The sequence below is a fragment of the Aegilops tauschii genome, chromosome 2 (genome assembly GCF_002575655.3).
Source record: "Aegilops tauschii subsp. strangulata cultivar AL8/78 chromosome 2, Aet v6.0, whole genome shotgun sequence".
Classification (NCBI taxonomy): Eukaryota; Viridiplantae; Streptophyta; class Magnoliopsida; order Poales; family Poaceae; genus Aegilops; species Aegilops tauschii.
In genome coordinates, this window is record NC_053036.3 from 95010714 (window position 1) to 95032535 (window position 21822).

The 21822-nt window shown below is 50.9% G+C and overlaps 1 protein-coding gene across 1 annotated transcript; it reads left to right on the plus strand.

Moving 5' to 3' along the window:
• The first annotated feature begins 644 nt into the window (after positions 1–644).
• On the plus strand, positions 645–7174 carry LOC109744944 (zinc finger CCCH domain-containing protein 25). Its single transcript, XM_020304082.4, has 5 exons — positions 645–1383; positions 1489–1598; positions 1698–1885; positions 3631–3885; positions 6307–7174. The coding sequence occupies exons 1-5, from the start codon at positions 1211–1213 to the stop codon at positions 6892–6894; spliced, it is 1314 nt and encodes a 437-aa protein (XP_020159671.1). The 5' UTR covers positions 645–1210; the 3' UTR covers positions 6895–7174.
• The last annotated feature ends 14648 nt before the right edge of the window (positions 7175–21822 follow it).

Genomic DNA, 21822 nt, shown 5'->3' on the forward strand with positions numbered 1-21822 from the left:
GGACCAGTTGCAAACCCCGTTTCCGAAACAAAACGCTCAGGTACTCGGTTGCAGAAAACGTGTGCATGGAGCGGGTTGCTCTCGTCCGTCATATCAACAGACAATCCGATGGACACAGAGCCGACGGACGCTCACGCAGGATCGATCGGCTGAAGGGGAGCTTTTCCATTGAGCTAATGATATTATTCAATATGCCAATTTACTGACGTACACGCTGGTGATCTTCTTTAGGGTGTGTTTGGTTGCAGTCACAGGCCGGAATGTCACGGGTCAGACCCATTACCAGGCCTCATTCCAGCATTTGGTAGAGCAACCGGAACAGAACCCACTCGTCCCCAATCAACGAATATTCGGAACGAGTCCTCTCCACTCCCGCAACTATACCTGGCCATACCTCGGGCCGGGCCTAGCCAAGCCCGACGCAAAAAACCCAGGCCCGGGCCGGGCTGTCGGGCCTAGTTTTTACGCCCAAGCCCGGCCCAAACACATAAAAGCCTGCCGGGCCCCTTTAGGAAATCGCAAAAACGACGGGCCCAGGCCCGGCCCGGCCTTCGGGCTCAAACTAGGCCCGGGCCTGGCCCAGGAGCAGCATCGGGCCCGGCGGGGTCGGGCTTTTTCGGACCGGGCTGCCCATGGCCAGGACTACCCGCAACCCTATCGCTGCTCCTCTCCCGGTGCGCCGCTCGACCTCCTCCTTCCTCCCACTCAGGTGCGCCGCCGGCCCTCTTCCCCCCTCCCTCTCTGCTGCGCTGCCGGCCCTCTCCCTAGCTTCAGCTCGTGCGCGCTGCGGGTCCTCTCCCTCGCTCCATCTCCCTCGCCCCATCTCCTGCACAGCTGTCCCTCTCCCTCGCTCCACATCTTGCGCCGCCGGACCTCTTCCTCGATCCATCTCCTGCGCCGCCGGTTGCTGCCTCTCCTGCGCTGCCGGCGTGTCGGACGTTCAAAAATCTCGTCCCCCCTTTGGGTTAGCGTAGACAGGCAAGGGGGCGGCATTACCACCGGTGGAGATTGCACCCTAGGACCGACCCCAGGCTTTATGGACTAGCCAAGAACCCTAAACAAAAAAAATCCCCATCTTCTTCCCCTCTAAATCTCCCAATCCCCTGCTCCTTCGAGAAAATCTGCCCGAGATTCCGCACGAGCACCGCCGGTTCCCTCTAGGAAGGGGAGGGATCCGACCCATCTCCGCGGCGGCGGCGAATCGTGGAAGATGAATCCCCTGACGCAGGTGAAGCGGACGCAGGTGATAAACCAGAAGGAGGCGGCGCTGGGCCTCAGCGAGGACGCATCCTGGCACGCCAAGTTCAGGGGCTCCGCCTACGTCTTCGTCGGCGGCGTCCCCTTCGACCTCACCGAGGGCGACCTCCTCGCCGTCTTCGCGCAGTGAGTATTAGACCGCACCCCCCGACCTAGCTTTTCCGCCCGTTTCCCCCTCCCGACGGATTTGGCAGGGAAGTATTTTGACCGGTTTCCGATCTCTTCTCTCAGGTACGGCGAGGTGGTTGACGTGAACCTCGTGCGCGACAAGGCCACCGGCAAGTCCAAGGGCTTCGCATTCGTCGCCTATGAGGACCAGAGGAGCACGGTTCTTTCCGTCGGTGAGTCCCCTTTCCCCTTTCCTACTAGGTCGCTTCTGTGTGTGATTCCAATTGCTTTGCTGAAGTGATAACATTTTCGCTTCGTCTCGTGCGGTGTAGATAACTTGAATGGGGCTAAGGTTCTTGGGAGGATCATCAGGGTTGACCATGTGGAGAAGTACAAGAAGAAGGAGGAGGAGGACGAGGAGGAGCTGCAGAAGAAGAGGGAGGAGCGTGGCGTGTGCTATGCTTTCCAGAAAGGCGAGTGCAACCGCGGCGATGCGTGCAAATATTCCCATGATGAACAGGTATCTATCCTGCTTCTGCAGTTTACAAATTGTTACACACATCCCATTCACCATCATGCTCGTAGTGATTTGGACTAATGTTTTCTCACTATAGCATGAGCACGGAGGATATTGCCAAATCATTAGGTAGAAAAATAGCTTCTAGCCATTTTATTATTCGTTAGGAATGCAAACAAGCAATTAACTACCTGGCATGTAGCAATATTTCACTGCATTGGTCCAGGTCATTTTTGATTATTCGTTAGGAATGCCTACAAACAATTCACAACCTGCCTCATAGTAATTTGCACGAGTGAAGTTTTTTCACTACAGAATGAGGAAAGGATAACCAGATCAATTATTAGGTAGAAAATTAGTTCCTGGCATTTCACTCCAACTAGTAAGCGTGCACGTGCAACGCACGTCTCTACCTATAGAACACATATTTCTCAAAAAAAAAACCTATAGAACACATGAGTATTTCTTTTGAATTTGTATTCTATTTTTATTTTGAAAATAAAAAATATGTAGTCCTTGATGATTCCTTCTTTGGTAAGGATAAGGACAAAAAAATCTCAATCAATTAACATTAGCGAAACATAATACACAAAACCACTTTCCAATAATCCTTGATAGAAATCGAATATAATGCTAAGATCAAACTATTAGCACACTTGTGCAAAGATTGAATTTATACATGGACATAAAACTTTACATGTTGTAGATACCGTCTAAGACATCTTATGGCAGTCAATAAGCAGCTCGGTTTGTTGTGATATTTAGGGATGTCATGTGAAGTTTGAGCAGACAAATAACAAGTCACAATCGTACAACTTATGCCACAAATCAAGGACGGTTCTATTTAATCTAGTGTATAACAAAAATGGAATCAAATAAATCATGAGTATTTCAAAATGTCTTTGTGAACTTTATAGGACTTATGATAACATAAGCATTGTCCATGTGAACATGGCAGAGATACAAACTTGGAATGAAGAGAGAGAGAGAGAATAATATTTCAGAATGTCTTTATGAACTTGATAGGACTTATATACACATAAGCATTGTCCATGTGAACATGGCAGAGATAAACTTGGAACGAAGAGAGAGAGAGAATAGCGGTCTTTGGAAGAACTGAATCGGTCCACTCTTGGGTTTGGGATGCTCGTTATCTTCAGAAGTTTAGGTGTCCATGGAAGTCTCAGCGGGCACTGCTAGCGAGGGACAATTTTGCCCTGTTCTTAGTTTCTCACAGCTTCTTTTGGAGTTTAACGACGGTTCAGACGTACACTATATGTTACTCCCTCCGTTCTCTAATATAAGATGTTTTGGATATTTCAATATGGACTACATACGGATTGAAATGAGTGAACAAACATACTAAAACGCGTCTATATACATCCGATTCAGAAAAAAAGTTAGAACATCTTATAATAGTGATCGGAGGGAGTACTATATAGTTGCATATCGTCTTTAGCCCAAAAAAACAAGTCAAAGCATTACATTTGATAATGAAATGAAGAGGGGGAATTTAACACTGAAGATGTTTTGAACTATTTTCATGATGCAAAAAAAAAACATGGTTCGAATCACATAGCTGTCATGAGCAGCGTACTCCTAACTTCCTAAGGCAAAAATAATTCAACATGCAACAGTTATCAAGGACATGCAGGAACAAATGTAACAGTCATCAGTAACCTTCTTAAATTCTTCCACTGAACCGTCATGATTGCCAACTAATTCTGGTGTTCATGGTTATATTTCAGAGAAATGCAAACACTGGTTGGGGTTCTAAGGAGGATGACCCAAAATGGGAGCATGACAGACACCGTGGTCCACAAAATAAGGGGGAATCCTGTGGTGTCTGCTATGCTTTCCAGAAAGGCGAATGCAGTCGGGGAGATACCTGCAGGTTTTCGCATGATGAGCAGGTAGCTGTCCAGGGACGTGGCGTCTGCTATGCTTTCCAGAAAGGTGAGTGCAGTCGCGGAGCTTCCTGCAAATTTTCACATGATGAGCAGGTAACTGTCCTGCTTGTGCATTTAGCCATTTACCAAGTACACAAGCAACAAACGACATAGCTTGTGTTAATTTCCATGAGAAGTTTTTTCGCGTATGAACAAGTTATATTGCCAGTTTATAGTTATTAATAGAAAATGAGTTACTTATCATTTTGCCATGACGTTCCTTTAGAGTATTTCTACTGATATTTTCTCGAGGTGATATGCTGAAAACTTGTGCTTATCACAGTAAGGCCTTTACTGTCATGTTTTTACATATACTTCACTTGGACGAGCCATTATCTGCAAAATATATTTCATGAACTCCGTAGCAGATATGTTGTTTTGGAGTAACATTCCCACATTGCCAGAGGTTTTAACATTTGTTGTTGGAAACACAAGCACCATTTTATTGCATTGCGCTAGATATGGCTGTATGCTAGAGATTGTTGTTTTGGACAGGATTTATGATATTTATACAGCATGTTGGATGCTTCTCTGAATGTAATAATAACTTACCAATTTATGGTTATCAGTGCGCATTTTCTATTGTTGCCAGGCTGGAAATATGTGTCCTGTATACTTGTTAGAGTATGTAATGGGCCTAATGGCCTGGGCTGGCGGTATAGCCCGTTAGTCTTAGGGTTAATTAGAGATAAGGGTCGCTTGCTTAGGGGTCAAGTAAGCCTTGCTTGGGAGTCAAGTAAACCTCTCTATATAAAGAGAGGAGATGTATCAATCTAATCAAGCAAGAATTAAGAAGGAAATCCCTTCCCTCTTGCCCGGCCGTGGGCAAAAGGCCTTCGGCCGGCCCTCTCGCGCCCTCCTTCTAGCAGCGCCATAACAATTTGGTATCAGCTAGCTTCGGTTCGATCATGTCTTCACCGCCGTCCAACCCGTCTCTTCCGTTGCTGGGATCCTCCGTCGCGCCCATCCCCGCCGTCCTCACCCCGGAGGAGGTGTCCAAGGTGCTGCGGGACCTAACCCAGGCGGTCCAGGAGATCCACCTGTTCTTGGCCGGGTCCTATGGACCGCACCCGGCTGCGCCGCCCATCGCCGCCACCGCACCGCCGTGGCAGCCGCTGCACCAAGCGGCCTCCGCCGCGCTCGCCGGACGGCTGCAGCAGCCGCTGCAGCTGCCATCCACCGCCCCGCCCTGGCTGCAGTGGCAGCCACCGCTCCTGGCGGCCTCCGCCGCGCCCGGCGCTCCGCCATAGCAGCCGCTGCCGCTGCCCCAGGGCGTCCCCGCCGCGCTCGCCGGGCCGCTGCAGCTGCCATGCACTGCCGCCACCGCCCCGCCCTGGCTACAGTGGCAGCCGCCGCTCCTGGCGACCTCTGCCGCGCCAGGCGCTCCGCTGCAGCAGCCACCGCCGGTCAGCTCCGGCCCCGCATCGACCGCGCCGGCGGGAGTCCCGATCCACCAGATCAAGTTCCCGCCGTCGCCATTACCGCTTCCCCAGGGTGTCCCCATCCAGCAGATCAAGTTCCCGCCGTCGCCGTTGCCGTCACCGCTTCCGGCTTGGATCACTACCCGCCACGTGTCGGCGGCGGTGAGGCTGCAGGCTGCTGCGCGCGGCCTCCTAGCGCGTCGGCGTGTGCGGGAGATGCGTGGTCTGTAGCTGCCGCTCCTCCCAGCTGCGTTTCGCTGCGCAAAGGACCTCGATCTTGTCTGTTGCATCAGGGATCTTGGGCATGCTGTTTTCCCTGCGGGCAGCGACCTCAAAGTCTGCGACATCGACGGTTGGGGGGGCGCACCCCTCCTCGTCATTCTCCATCGCAAGCCGTCCACTCTTCCCTGTGCGGTGCAGACCAACAGCCATACACATGCACTCCTTTTGTCCAGGTGGTGTCCATGGGATCCAGGTGGCTGTACACGTGCACGTCCGACATGCGGATGGTGTCCATTTTTTGTCAAGGGGTCCAAAATAAATCGTCCTAGTCCATTTCAGGTTGAGAGTAATAAAACAAGCCGAGATGTAAAAGGCTTGTTTTTAGGTGTTAGGTTTGTGTTGCGTCGAGTCATGGTTATAAGTTGGTTAGGCTGCAGCTCGAGGACAAGCTGCATGTCCAGGTGGGGTGTAGTGTTAGAGTATGTAATGGGTCTAATGGCCTGGGCTGGCGGTATAGCCCGTTAGTCTTAGGGTTAATTAGAGATAAGGGTCGCTTGCTTAGGGGTCAAGTAAGCCCTTGGGAGTCAAGTAAACCTCTCTATATAAAGAGATTAGATGTATCAATCTAATCAAGCAAGAATTAAGAAGGAAATTCCTTCCCTCTTGCCCGGCCGTGGGCAAAAGGCCTCCGGCCGGCCCTCTCGTGCCCTCCTTCTAGCAGCGCCATAACAATACTAATACTTGTCATATAGTTCATCAGCAATGTTGTTCAGTCGTTCCAGTAAAAAGCCATTGCTTGGCAACTAATTCTGATCGTGAAATATATTTTCAGAGAAATGCAAACACTGATCGAGGTTCTAGGGAGGACAGCAATGCAAGGCGGCAGCATGACCATGATCCACCAAAGAGCCACAAAATTTTCCCTGACAGGACTAAAGAAGAGGCGAGATCAGGGGATAGGGATGGTCAATCCTCAAGATCAGAGTTGTACAGGGACCGAGATTCTAGGACAAGATATGGCGATAGAGACACAAAAGATAGGGACAGGAACATGCACGAGAAATCCCCTGAGAGATCCAGAGGCGACAGGCAGAGAGGCGATGACAGGGGAAGAGAAGATAGATCAGACACAAAAGATAGGGACAGGAACGGGCACGAGAAATCCCCTGAGAGATCAAGAGGCGACAGGCAGAGAGGTGATGACAGGGGAAGAGAAGATAGATCAGACATAAAAGATAGAGACAGGAACGGGTATGAGAAATCCCCCGAGAGACCAAGAGGCGATAGGCAGAGGGGCGATGACAGGCGAAGAGAAGATAGATCAGAGAGCAAGCGGTCTAGGCACGACAGAGATTCTGGTGTCCGTTACGAGAGAAGAGGCGACGAAGAGGAAGAACGGTACAGGAAATTGCAGAGATAAAACTTTGGTTTTCAGCGCACGCGCTGCCGTTGCTATTCTAATCTGGTTGATGTTTGTACCTGTTCTTTGGTGTTCAGTCCTTTGGTGTTTGCTTGTTCTTTTCATTTACGAGGTTTCTGAACATACTAGCCAATGGATGATTTTGCAGGGTTTCAACTCAATCCATTGGTTTCCACAGCAGTGCTCATTATTGTTATAACACTTATCTGGTGAATCTTGTACGAAAATCCTCTTCTGAGCTCGAGCTCAGCTGATCCCAAAATCCAGACCGATGGTTCACATGTGGATGTGTGCGTCACAGTGTATTTCCATTCCGTATATGTCGTTTTTGCGACTGTTGTTGAGATGCATTCAATGCGACGACGCGTCTCGCTGCCGTTGAGGGACAGAAGGACTAGAGATGGCTCGGCAATAGTTCTGAGCGTTCATGAGCCGTGTGAAGCGTCTGTCCAGACAGTGGCCAGAGCACAGAGCACTGGCCATAAATGCCAACCCATACTCCCTATCTGTCCACCACGCCCATTCCCCATCCGAAATCAAAAAATCCCCTCTTCATATTGATCCATTCCCAACTCCATCTCTGGCAGCTGCGTTGTACTCCACGCGTTTGAATCCATGCCCGTGGATGACGATGTCTGCGAGGAGCAGATTCCATCAGCAAACAACACAGCGCTTCATCTCCTCTAGAGAATCACTATAGATGGATTGGTTAAGAAGGGGGGAATCCATGATCACCTGATCTTTCGAGACGCCAAAAGTGTCACGCCCACCGAACGTTTAGGTTGAGCCACTCGCCGCTGATTGAACAAACGAGCGCCCCATCTGATGCAGCCGCTAGCTTTCAATTATGTTTGAACTATTGGCAATTGCTGAACTGAGGCAATCTCTGTTTTATACTGCATCCGAGGCTACCCCAGGACCCCGTGCGCATTTAATCTGCCCCATTAGTTTTCTGAATTTTGAAGAAGAGAGTGCCCGCTCAAGACCTACTCCGCCGTGATCATGCATGGTGCCCATGTGTCAACCCAGCACATCTTCAGTTCAGGAAGCAAATCACATACCATTTCAGACGAAAGACGAATAAAAAGCTAGACTGGGCATATGTCCCATTTTTCTTGCTGTTTGCTGAATTTTTTTCCTAGGGAGGAACACAATATGTCTGCAAGTAAATTAGTTCATCAGAATTCATACGAAAACCATACATGGTTCATCGCAGTTCAAACATACACGCACAGAGTTCATGCTCTTAGATACAGCAGGACACACGACCATCTAGACTGAAGGAATACAGAGTGGAGCAATGCCCATTTGAAACACACTGGAAAATCCCCTGGTTAAGAACATTTAGGCCGAACTGAAATTTTTATAGCTCAATTCCAAGCAAAACCAATTGGGCTTTTGCAGGTATTCCGCCGATGCCCTTCTATTCCGCAGTTCTTGCATTTCCCTGGCTTCCGTGGCTTCTTTGGTGCATCCCCCTCTTTCCGGGCATGTGGTCCTTTTGTGACCTTCTCGTCGACAAATGCTGCAGAATCTGGTTCGTTTACTTAACCCTTCGTATGGGGCTCTCTCTCTCTGCTGTTTGTCGGCCTTCCAGCACCTCTACGCTTGTCCGGGGCTGCAAGACCATGCAATCCATTCACACTAGCAGAATGCTCAGCACCGTGCATTGTCCATCTCCTCCTTCCACATTTGCAATGTCCATGGTGCCATGTAGCCTTGCACCCGTTGTTTCAACCAACCGGTCCTCAAATGCCAAACCATCCCTTTTCTCCGCCAACGGGGCTCCACTCAGCAGCAGAGCGCCGAGACCTGCATTCACATGGTCATAACATGCAACACTTGCATCCCCCATCCGCACGACTTCCATGGCCTTCAGGTACAGCGTTGCATGCCTACACGTGAACGATAGGTTTACTGAATTATCTCATTGGTACTGGACCAAGTGATCTGGCAGTATATCTCTTGCGTCTCTCGTCCACCGTTTCACGATATGGTGCTTAGGGATCTCTTCGAGGTGTAGAATCTCCATCAATTGTGTGATCATCAAGAAAAAAAAAGAGTTTTAGTCTTCAGTACCACAAATTTTCTCATTTTATTTTCTGATTTATCAGAGAAGACTTCTTACGATATAGGGCAGCTCACCCGCAGAACATGGTTGCATAGCATTCCAGTGTGTTCAAACTAACCACACTCACATGTAAATATTGATTTGCTTCGTTTATGCTCACCTCATACTCAACCCTGCTTCACTTCTCTCGTTTGGCTGCATTATTGTGGGTCGTTTTGCATTTCTTCATCTTCTCCAATCCAGTAACATTGTAAGCGGTCCCTTCGATTAGGACGCGACCAAATTCCTCAAACATATTCCTAGTGTAAATTTTGCTTGCGTGCCGCTCTATCGCAAGGTTGGTGCGCCTAACAGCACCGCCCTGCCAAGGTTTTTGTACAGATGAATCAACATATGAGTTGCAGCTTTTTGGTCACTTTTAAGTGCAACATATATGTTCGAAAACACACGGCAAAGACATGGGCAAGGAATCTATCCGATAAAACAAACCAGGCCTGATTTTTGAAGGGGGAAAAATTACTTACAATCATGGTCCTCTTCTCCCCGTAACTTTCGTCCCGCTCGCGGTCAAACTGTAACCTCATGTTTTGCCTAATGAAAACATGCATTGGGCTTGCAGGGGGGCATATATGATTTCAACACGTGGTTTGAGCTCTCACTTTGCTGGGTGCTTGTCATTTTCGCGCAAAACACACCTCTGAAGTATGGTTTTGCCCATTTCCTCTTGGTTTCATATATTTTGGGTCATGTAGGTGTGAGACCCCAGATTGTATTTATCCAACAACAATCCCCAACCTACTTCAGACTCGTCCTCAGTTAACATATGTGGTTCACAACCTTGTGAAATTCAGCCTGAAAATCACTCTTCTTCGTGTACAGTGGACCCAATGTTCCTTTTGCTTTCCTCAGGACATGACACTTGCACCATCGGTGCATGGTGCCAGGGTAGGTCTTGCTGATCGCCACTTCCATAGCTCTGCATTGATATGCAAATGAAAGACAATTTTACTTTGTCAGATGTGATAGTTGCTCGATGAATAATCATACTTTTCCACAAGTACTGGTGCTCTACATAGTTAGATGTTCAACATAACTGAACTGGGTTTCTGAAAGCGAATCAGTCTGAAATTCTTGTATCTGCCAACGCATTTCACCAGCTAAACAAAAAATCATCAACAACCCTTAATCTTAAAATGCAAGGTACGTGATACACACAAGAATTCACAACGGAATGCAGCTATAATTACCAAAAAACTGCATTTATTCCTCCTACCTTTTGGTCAACCCAGGGCCTCTGGATTTACTCTGTCAGTGGGCTAAGCTGACCTCGTCGGTGAAGCAGCATGTCGCCGACGGGCGCCTTCTCATGGTACAGCCGCCCCATCCTCGCCATCCTTTTGAGCCATGCCAGACCCACCATCAGAATCACCTGTTTCTGCATTCACTGCCCTGTTTCCTATCAGGTAATGCAGCGAAACCGGATCCGGCTGTTCAAGGCTGTCAGCGAATTCCTCTCTTGGGAACCTGAGAAAATCGGCAACCATCGCCGCAAGAAAATGATAGATCGTCAGGGGGGGGGGGACTTCTATCGGCTGATGGAGCTTATGGGCAAGAAATCCATAAAGCAATAAGGCATAGATCTGCTGGGGACTAACCTGTCAACCGCGTCAAGCAAAAACTCCATGCCCGCAGTGTCCATCCCACCAGTTGCCGGCGACGAAGCACGAGTGGAGCGGCGCAGCATGACTGGGCGGCGCCGGCGAGGGTTTCTAGAACAAACGAGGTGATGCGAAAGGGTGAAATACTATTTTCTTTTGGACACACGCTGACCGACAGACGGCTCAGGCGGCGACCCCGACCTAGACCCATTATCTGATCCGTGGCCTAGACAAAAAAGGTGACGTCCTGGTCCACAGCCCAGTGCGACGAGCGGTGCAGTCCGTCCCGCCGCTCCGCTTCGGGCCCACGACTTCGCCACTGTTTCATATATTCCCCTGTACCCCTGATTTACCACCGCTCAAGTCTGACACACCTGCTGGATTTGTTCACATCCCGAGCATGAAACGGACGAGCGGGATTTCGGGCTCAGCTGAGCCCGAGCACCAAATCGTCGCTTCAATCTTGTACCACTATGGAAAGTTTTATCGGTTGTAGCACTACTAGCACCTCCGTCCTGTAATTTTAACATAAAACTGGCACGATTAGAGCACTGTATAAATTTAATCATTACTGAACAAGTGTTCATTACAAACAAAGTATGAAAAAATAATTGTAAAAAGACAGAAAAACAAAGGTGAAAGGTGACAACTTCCTTTAATTGCAATCTGTCAAGGATTGGTGGATCAACCAATCTGGAATGAACACCCCGAATAGAAAAGCCATGGTCTCCCTCACAATGCTTGTTTCCTGGACGTTTTGGAATGAGCGAAATGCTCGGGTCTTTCGCCACAAAAGCGCGTCGCCCATCATCATGCTCAACGTGATCGTCGAGGAGATGAAACATTAGATAACCACGGGTGCAAAGAAACTAGGGGCGTGTTTGGTTGCCTGCATAAGGCCCAACCAAGCCCGCGCGGGAAGGGAACAAGCTGTTTGGTTGCCTGGTTTTACTATTGGGCCTGCACAGCACGAAACTTAAAGCACCTCTGGGCCTGGCTCACTGGGAACACACGAATCGGCAGTTTCTCCAGGGCCAGGCCCGAGCGATGCACGTGGGCGGCAGCGGCTGCACGCGCGCGGCCACACTCGAGAAGCCGCGTTGCTTCCCGAAGCGCCGACAGTTATTAGCCTCACTGCCCCTCACCGCTCCCTCTCCCCACTCTCCCCCACTGTCCCAACTCTCACCGGCGGCGGCGGATCGGAGCGGAGCAAGAAGACCACCGGACTCAATCACTGGCGAGCGGATCATCACTTGGCCGGCGGCAATGGCGGTAAGCACTTCTCTCTGTTCGACATGCATAACTTTTCCCCGTTCGATCCGGTGATAGATTCAATCCACGGCGGAGGGGAATGGGGAACAGAGGTAGATAAGCATGTAGAGGTAGTTCATACTAGTTCATACGAGTTCATAGTAGTTCAAAGTAGTTCATGCAAGATCGAAAAAGAGGTAGATGCGGATGTAGAAGGGGGATTGGGGGATTGGGGGTACACAACGGACACCGGCTCACCGCGGCGGCCGTCACGGGCGTGTGGACCGGGCGGTCGAGCCGCTGGCCTTCATCTTCTTCTTCATCGCCGTGTGGGCCGGCGGGTCGTCGTCGTCATCCTCGGCGGACTCGAGGTCGATCTGCCAGCTACGACGGCCTGGCTCCGGCGCCCTCGCTGGCATCTGCACCGCTTCTTCCTCCTCCTTAGGCTCCCCACCGATGACCGCCGGCGGCGCGATAGCCGTCTCCCAGAACACTGCGGCACGACGGTCATTAGGATCCCAGTAGTTCTTGTACTTGCACCACTTCTTCCTCTGTTTAGCGTCATCGGAGACGGCCTGATTCATGGCCCAACGAATGATGTCAACTGCCATCGCCCTTCGCTGGGTCAGGAATCAGCGTCTTCAGCTCTTCTGCAGTGGCCTTCATGAGCACTGCATTAGATTCCTTCTGCATGTCAGGCATGGAGCCGAAGTTCGAGCACACCTCCATGGCGTTCTCGAACTTGGTCCGGTCACCAGCCGTTCACCCGAGGAAGAAAGTCCTCCAGCCAATACCCCAAGGGAAGGGGTTGGCGTTGGAGCTGGAGCTAGAGCTCATGGCGATGGGGAGGAGGAAGGTTGACAGTGAGAGAAGAGAGGGGGTGGGTAAGTAGTGTTGGGTAGGGTGAGTAAATATAGGGGCGTTGGAGAGGAGGAGAAGAGTGACAGTCATGCCATTTTAACTACATGCTCTTCAATAAGCCATGAACTCTGTGCTGTGCCTGACTCCATGAATTGTGTGCAGACCGAGGAGAGCAATGAGGTGCTCCCGGCCGTTGACAACAAGGGCAAGCAGCCCCTTCACCCAATGCCCGATGAGGTTGTGCTGCCGCCCACCATCGAGGAAGACCCGAAGACGCCTGAGGGTGGCGATGACGAGGGCATGGAGGAGCCCCCCAACAACAAGCGCCGCAACTACAGCCACTACCATCAGGAGGATGGCCCGACTCACTTCTGCAAGGTCATCCTTGCACCGAAGCTTGAGTGCATCCCCATGCCCCTGGACTTCACCAAGCACTTCGTCGCGGTGCCGACGGAGTTCAAGCTCAGGAACAACACCGGCTGCTCCTGGAAGGTGACGGTGAAGCTGATGAACGGCAGGGTGACCCTGGATCAGGGTTGGGCCACCTACGCAGCCGTTCATCAGATCAAGATCGGCTACATGGTGACGTTCAAGCTCCTCACTCCCGACACCCTCAAGGTCATCATCTTCGACGACGATGGCATTGAGGTCGTCAACAAGTGCGGGAAGCACGACGAAGCCTTCGCCGCCAAGGAGTAGGGCCGGGGCCTCCCTAAGTATTATCGAGTATGCTTTGAACTGTTTATGTTTATGGTTTATGCGTAGAACTGTTATGAAGTGTGGTACTGCTTATCTGAACTATGCTCTTAAGTAGTTGATCCTCTGTTTATACTCTGCTCTGCTTATGATGTGTGCTACATGGTTGTGCCGAAGTGTGCTGGTAACCTCACCAACTAGCCAAAGAGGTTACCACACACCAGGCGTTGCATACAACCAAACACCATGCCTTGGGTTTGTTCACTAACATGCAGGCAACCAAACACCAGGCAGTGTGGTTCTGCCCATGCAGGCAACCAAACAACACGCAGATGGTACATTTGAGGCTGCATTTGCATAGCCAGGTTGAGTGGAAAGTATATGCAATGCGGGTACTGTAGCGCACGGCAACCAAACACGCCCTAGGGGTTTTGATGTTGGGAGAATAATCTCGTCGGTGTGTGTGGGTCACTTGTAATACAAACCTATTTTCCTTTTAATCAATATATGAGGCAAATCTTTTGCCTCCGTTTAAAAAAAATGACAACTTTAGTAAGTGATGAGCTGGAGATGAGATGAACAGAACTACACAACCTAAATATAGTAATTTGCATCTTTAAGCATCACCCAGTACTTACTATAGCAACGCATCATTGTCCCAGATTCCAGTGGAAACAAATTACACCAGCTATGGCTGTAATCTCATACCCACCTTAACTGGTAAATGTCCAGTCTGCTGTACATTTTATTGACTGAACTTATTACACTTGCTACAACTGTTTATTCGGTGCAGCAAAGAACCCACAGCAAACACGCACGCTCTGTAGGTCTCTGCCACGGGCTCAAAAATAAAAAATAAAAAAAATGAAAGCAAACATGCCCTACACATCGGAGAAATCCAGGAACATCGACTCGGCGAGATCGATGGCGCGAGCGAGGCCATCGGCCTTGTTCTGGCACTCCTGCTGCTCGTCTTCCGGCTTGCTGTCAGCAACGATCCCGACGCCGGTCTGGAGGTGCGCCACCCACTCCTGGCGCGTTGCTGCTGTCAGAGGCGTACGAGTACATGGTGTGGAACCGGGATGCTGTCGGGAAGACGATGGTGCGCAGCGCGAGGGCGATGTCCATGTCGCCGCGGAACGAGATCTGGCCGAAGCCACCGCTGTATGGCCCGCGCATCTTCACCTCCATCTCGTCGGTCAGCTCCATCGCTCTCACCTGCCGAGTTTCAGAAGGGAGCATGTGGGAAGCTTATGAACAAACTCAGGGAGCAGCAAGTTATGGGATTACTTTCACACTGTATTAGCTCACAGGTTGAAGCGAAGAAACCAAGTCCTAGGAGCTTGTTTGAGGCCATAAAGCGATTTCTTAAGGAGGCACACATGATTGGGGTGGGTGGCATCGAGGAAACCCGCCGGTTGTGCACAATAGACTGTCTCACCAAGGTTGCCATGAAGGAACGCATTTTTAACATCAAGTTGGTGGATGGGCCAAGAATTGGAGGTGGCAATGCTGAGCACAACACGAATGGTGGCCGGTTTGACAACCGGGCTAAATGTTTCTGTGTAGTCAACACCCTCACGTTGTGTGAACCCACGGACCACCCAACGGGCCTTGTAGCGGGCCAACGTGCCATCCGGATGGAACTTGTGGCGATAGATCCACTTCCCGGTCACCACATTAACACCTGCAGGCCTAGGTACCAAACTCCACGTCTCATTCTTTAACAAGGCATTGTATTCATCAAGCATAGCAGCATGTAGGGTAACGCAGCAGAAAACAAAAAATTTCCGACCTATGCACCAGCCCAGGACCACTATGGAGACTGCATACATGGTTTGATCTTTTTCGTTACCGACTCGTAGCGCGGCGGGAAGTAGAGTCGATGACGATCGGCGGTGCAGATCCCCGCAGCTAGGATTTACAACCTCCCAACCGCGAGGATGTATACCCTCATCTGCTCCTCAGACAGCCCTCAGGGAGGCGGTCGAACAGCCCCCCCGGACGGTGTCGCGGACAGCCCTTCGGGAGGACCTTCGAAACTCGAACGGTCACTCGGACAGCCCTTCGGGAGGACCTTCGAAACTCGGACGGTCACATGGACAGCCCTTCGGGAGGCACTCACGAACTAAGACCGAAACTACGATCTCTCTACAGAGTTGCACACATACGGTGTCATCTATCCGGCAGGGCTTCGCCGTCCAGAACTAGTTCCTGCCGGAACCTAGACAGCCTTTCGGCTCTACGAAACTATTTCGCGGGGAGGGAGAGAGAAGCCAGATCATTGCATGGCACTTGTATGTGAGAAGGGATGAGGTTTGGGCTGCCCACTCCTCCTCTATTTATAGGAAAGCCAAGGGGTAGGGATGGCTCACAAAAACCCAAAATGCCCATGTAAATGTCACACATGAAGGGCATAATGGGGAGGGAAGTGGAGCTCCATGGAGCCCCACACATGTGGCCGGCCAACCCCCTTGGGGGACCCCCATGAGGAGCATGCTTGGCCCCCAAGCCCTTCTAGAAGCCTTTTGGAAATATCCCAAAAGGTGACTCACCATAAAATATCCCAAAAAGCACTTTCACTATTCACGACGACATTTTTCAGCGTCTGTTTGAACTAAAAATATTTGTGTGGGCTTAGAACATTTCCAGTACCCACCAAAATTATTTTCAACGCGTTCCGAAACAATTCCGGTTTAGTGATTTTCATCTGCGAAAAGCATCTGAAGTGGTTCCGGCAGCTCCGGAGCATATCCGGTTATTATCCCGGAAAATTCCAGAAAGCTTCCAGAATGATTCTGGCACCCTCCAAGAATTATCAGGCATGTGCCGAAACCAATTTGACTTTATGGTATCCCCTGAAACAACTTTTCAGTTTCATCGAAACTCATCCGATGACCTCTTTCTGCGGAACCTTTTCCGCTGTCCGAAACTTTTCCGGTGTCCGAAACTTTTTCGGTGATTTTCTCTCAGACTCCTTGTCTAGTATTCAGCAGATAGATGACCCTTAAGCGTGTGACCCTATAGGTTCGGTGAAGTATAGACATGACTGGAACCCTTTCCGATCAATGATCAACATCGGAGCCGTGGACACCCATATTGACCCCTATACCCACACGAATAAATATTCGAGTGAACCTCCAGTTGCCGTGTGCTATTCCTGTTGCTTCGCGATATGTTACAAATACCCGAGGTGAGACATGTTGGCATTCCCGTGGATCAACAACTTGTCCACTATGCTAGTTACCTCGTTACCGGTATTGTTCTCTTTTCTCGTTATCGTGTTCCGGCATCCCCGTGATCAAATCACAAAGTGTCTGGCCAGACGATGATGGATACCGTAACACCGAGAGGGCCCAGAGATATCTCTCCATCGTCGGAGGAGCAAATCCCAATCTTGAGCTATCAAGTTACTTGACACACTTTTCCATGAACCCGTAAGCCGCCATAATAGCCACCCATTTACGGATGACGTTTAACAAACCCCAAAGTTCATGAAGCAAGCATGAAGAAACTCGATACTCTCATGGTCTAAGGAATCATGCAAACGTTAACCATCTCTGTGTTATGTACCATTAACTTGTGATGAATGAATCTCATAGCATAACATCAATCCGGGTCGATTCAACACAAATGTTCTCTTAACATTGTGCCCTCAAAATTGCTGGCATAGACATGCCCATGATCAGGAAAACAGAACCATCATGCAACGCTTGAGCTAGTCTTAGAGGCCAGACTAGGAATACTTCTTACCGTTTATTATTCCACACGTGCATATGAGTCTTCCTCCGAGCCTCGTGGATATTGCAGACTCGAGAATCATTGCAGTTATAGCATGGAACATAAACATAATTATGAACTTGGAGATAAATAATATCATTTATTATTGCCTCTAGGGCATATCTCCTACACAGCATACCAATGAGGGTCCTTAATGGCAGACCGGTAAGAGGAGGGTATGGGAGAAATAGTAGGCGTAGAAGTAGAGACATAAAATAATCGTTTGGGTTGAGCAAAACCAGATTTTGCACGCGTTGTCATTTTATGTGAATTCTGTGGGGGGAAAATAGGTACAGCGCGGGGTGGAACACGAGGTGGAATAGGAGTGGAGGGCGCGGAAGTGGAGGTAGATTGCGTGGGGAAGGTGGGAGAGGAGACAGATGCGTCAGGGGTGGAGTTTGAGGCAAATTCGGTGGGGCTGGGCGCAACAGAGCCAGCGGACGCGGGTGGGGACCGTGGGAAGGGAGCGTCGTGGTTGGTGGGTGGGGAGAGGGACCCGGGATGAGGAAAGGGAGCGGGCCCGCTGGACGCGTGGGAGGGGGTGGGAGGCTGCGCGACGGGTGCGGGATCCGATAGCGATCCGCTGGGTCCGGGGGCGGGCGATGGACGAGGTGGGGCGCAGATCCCGGAGCGGATCACGCCAGGGGGCGGGTCAGACGCGGGATCGGCTGTGGGAGACGTCCGTGTGGCCGGTGGGATGGGTGGTTCGTAGGGAAAAACAATTTCATCAAACGTAACATGACGAGAGACAATAACTTTGCGTGAAGTGAGATCGAAACAACGATATCCTTTGTGTTCAAGAGGATAGCCGATGAAGACGCATCTAGTGGAGCGAGGGGCAAGTTTGTGGGGACTTGTGGCATATAAGTTGGGAAAACACAAGCAACCAAAGATGCGGAGATGATCGTAGCGAGGGTGATGACCGGTGAGAAGAAAGTGAGGTGTGAGGGAGCGGATGGCCGTGGAGGGACGCCGGTTGAGCAGATGCGTGGCGGTGTGAAGGGCTTCGACCCAAAATTGGGGAGGAAGCTTGGCTTGGACAAGGAGGGTGCGAACTATGTCGTTGGTTGTGCATAGCAGGCGTTCGGCCTTCCCGTTTTGGGGTGAGGTGTGGGGGAAAGAAATGCGAAACGAAATCCCATGATGAGAGAAAAAGGAACGAAGGGCCGTATTGATGAACTCCCCCCCCCTTGTCACATTGCATACATTTGATAAGAACATGAAATTGAGTGAGAATGTATTGAAAGAAGCGTAGGAGGGTAGAGGAGGTGTCAGATTTTGCATGAAGGGGAAAGGTCCAGGAGTAATGCATGTAATCATCCAAAACAACAAGATAATATTCGAAACCCGAGAAGCTTGTGACCGGGGATGTCCAAAGATCACAATGCACTAATTGAAATGGGGCAGTGGTTACATTATTTGAGGAAGGGAAGGCCAAACGAGGTTGGCGCCCTAAGTGGCATGCCTCACAAAAGGAGGGAGCAGAGTTATTACAATCGGGAAGAAAATTGCTAATAGTGCTGGCTAACGAAGATTTGCCCGGATGCCCGAGCCGCGGGTGCCAAAGATCGCTTGTGGTGATGGAGAAGGCGCGACCGCCGGTAGATTTATTGCCGAAGAAGGGGTAGAGGTCGCCGGAGCTACTGGACGTCATGAGTACCGTCTGAGTGCGAAGATCCTTCACATAAAAGCCATAGGGAGTAAAGGTTACAGAGACATTGTTATCAATAGTGAATTGGCGGACAGATATGAGATTAGGAACAATGGAAGGAGATGCCAGAACATTATACAGGGAAAATTTGGTGGGGGAAAGGGAAACAGAACCGGTGGCCACAATTGGTAGGTGCTGCCCATTGCCAACTATTATGCTGGAAAAATCATGCTTTGGAAGAGAAGGAGACGAGAGGATACCTTGGTTGCCCGTTACGTGAGATGAGGCGCCGGTGTCCATGTACCACTCATTGGAGGGGAAGCCCGACTGGTTGGCGGCGTGATTGAAGAGGGCGGCATGATCCCAGGAGGGCGCGGGCGGATGGAACTGCAGCTGCCCGGCCGGCGCGGAGTATGGCGGCGAAGGCCCAGAGAGCATGACCGGATAGGCCTGCGAGTGGACACCCGGACGAGGACCGAGCACGCCTGCGGCGTTGGGTGCAGACCAACCGGGGCGGGGAGACGGCAGCGCCATGCCGTACGGGGCGAAGTAGCCCGTGAATGGGGCGGTGGGCGCCGATGGAGCGCCGCGACCAGACGAGTCACCACGTCCGCGGCCACGACCACGGCCGCGCTCACCGTTGGAGCCACCGCGGGAGCCGCCGCCACGCCCGTGGGCGCCGTCAGGACTGGCGCGATCGCCAGAAGAAGGGCGCGAGCCACCGCGGTCACCGGAGCCACCGGGACCGCCAGAGCCACCGGGACCACCGTGGCCACCCGATCCGCCGGAGCCGCCGTGGGTGATGGAGAGAGCGGCGGCGCTGTCGGTGGCCGTGCGCAGGGAGAGGCTGTACTCTGCCAGCTCGAGGCGCGAGCGAACGACGCCGAAGGGCGGGAGCGGGTTGGTGTCGCCCAGCACGACGCGGATCGTCTCGAAGCGAGGGGCGAGGCCATGAAGAAGCTGCATGGTGAGGTCGTTGTCGCTGACGGCGGTGCCCACGTCCGCCAGGCCGTCCTCCAGGGCCTTGAGGCGGCGGGCATACTCGACGATGGGGAGATCACCTTGCTGCAGGTTCCGGTACCGGCGAGTGAGGTGGAGGATCTGGGCGCCCTGGTTGGCCAGAAAGTAGTCGGCGATGCGCTGCCAGGCGGTGTAGGCGTCAAGAACACTGCCGGAGATGAGCTCCAGAAGAGGATCGGCCAGTGTGAAGAGCATCCACATGACGAGGCGCTGGTCGACCGCGAGCCAGTTGGCATCGGCGGTACGTGGAGGAGGGCGGTCGACGTGATCCTGGACGCGGTACTGAAGGAGGACCATGCGGAAGAAGGTGCGCCACTTGGAAAAGTTGTTTTCGGCTGGATCCAACTTGAACTTGATGTAGTTGGAGATGTGGTCATGGTGGATGTTGAGGGGGGACTGGCCGGAGGAGGGAGCGGTGGTGGTGGAGGGGGCAGCGGTGGTGGCAGAGAAAGTAGCCGGAGCAGTGGGGGAGGTCCCAGAGGAGATGGCAGCTGAGGAGGTGGGGCTGGTCGCCGGAGAGGTGGGGGAGCCGAAGATATCTTCAAAGGCCATGGCTAGCGACTGATACCAAGTTATGGGATTACTTTCACACTGTATTAGCTCACAGGTTGAGGTTACATATAAAGGGAAGAACCCAACGGCCTCCCTGGAGGTTAGGCACGACCTGCCTAGGCGTGCGGGACTAGTGCAGCTAGATCCTATAGAATAGGGAGGAGAGGATTACAAGAGTCCATGTCATACAGTGTTTGTTACAACAGAAAGATATACAAGTATACAACACGCTAACACAGCATGGATGAATGGAATCCGAGCAACCGTTTGCTACAACTCGAGAAATATGATGGATTTGGCGCCTATTTATACCCCATTTGGCGTTGCGGTTGCTCTCCAAAACAATTACTTATTTTGATTTCAATTCATTTAGGTGATCATGTGATCGCGATCAGTGATGAATCTAAAAAGAAAATGGAGGGTGGGCTCAAGTCTACGTCGAGAAAACTAAACGCTCTTTTGAAGGAAAAAAATTGATTATCTCCTAATCCGTCTGTGCAAATATAATGGTTTTTTTCCATATTACTACTGGAAAGATTTAGTATTTACTAGATTTTTTTGTAAAAACATCAAATTTTGAATAAATATTCGAATATCTTTACTAGATGGATTAATATATCTAGAACTAAACCAGCTACTGACTAAAGCCTAGAACTAAACTAGCGAAGGACCGAACTAGCTAAACTGCTAAGCACTGCACATGATTGAAGTCACTAAACTAAGAAAGTAGACAGAGAAGAAAACAGCCTGCACTTCCGTCAACTGGGCCTCCTGGACTGGATGGCAGCGGAGTTGTGGCTGTCCCTGACGAGCGACGAGCAACGGTGGAGCAGGCAAGCTACAGAGGGCCTGGCCGCCTGGGCCCTGGGCGACGAGCTCCCCGGCTCCCTCGGTTGATGATAGCCTCCGGCGGGTAGGCGACGTTCGGCGGCTAGGTTTCGTGGCTGGCTGCTCCTGCGTGTGCTGGTGGACTCGTGGTTGCCTAATTTGCTTAGATGGGCTGGTTGGACAAGTTTTCCTAGGTTGGGCCTGCCAAATATTCTAAAGCCCAGTACTAATTTTTCTTTTTGCGAATTTGGAGGGTAGGCTCGAGCCTATCGAAGCCTCTCTGGTGGATCCGCCACTGATCGCGATCATTTCTAACCTTTTTCTTAAATTGCAGTAGAAAAAAACAGAGCTAACAAGATGGCAGCATGTATGTATAATGTACTACCTACCTTGGGAGCACAACTGACGGTTCCAACAGGCAATGCAGCTCGCAGGGCATCCCAACATGTAAGATCGGCAGCTCCCGGTACTAGGCAGCACATTAGGCCTTGTACAATGGGAGATGCTTAGCGAGGTGCCTATTTCTATAGGAAAGACGCTTAGTTAAGCGTTTATCATGT

What these genes read in the sequence shown, in the direction of transcription:
- LOC109744944 (XM_020304082.4), top strand. Translation starts at nt 1,211, where the DNA reads ATGAATCCCCTGACGCAGGTGAAGCGGACGCAGGTGATAAACCAGAAG. An exon ending in GAGCACGGTTCTTTCCGTCG is followed by an intron (nt 1,599 to 1,697) that starts GTGAGTCCCCTT and finishes CGTGCGGTGTAG; the next exon opens with ATAACTTGAATGGGGCTAAG. An exon ending in AATATTCCCATGATGAACAG is followed by an intron (nt 1,886 to 3,630) that starts GTATCTATCCTG and finishes GTTATATTTCAG; the next exon opens with AGAAATGCAAACACTGGTTG.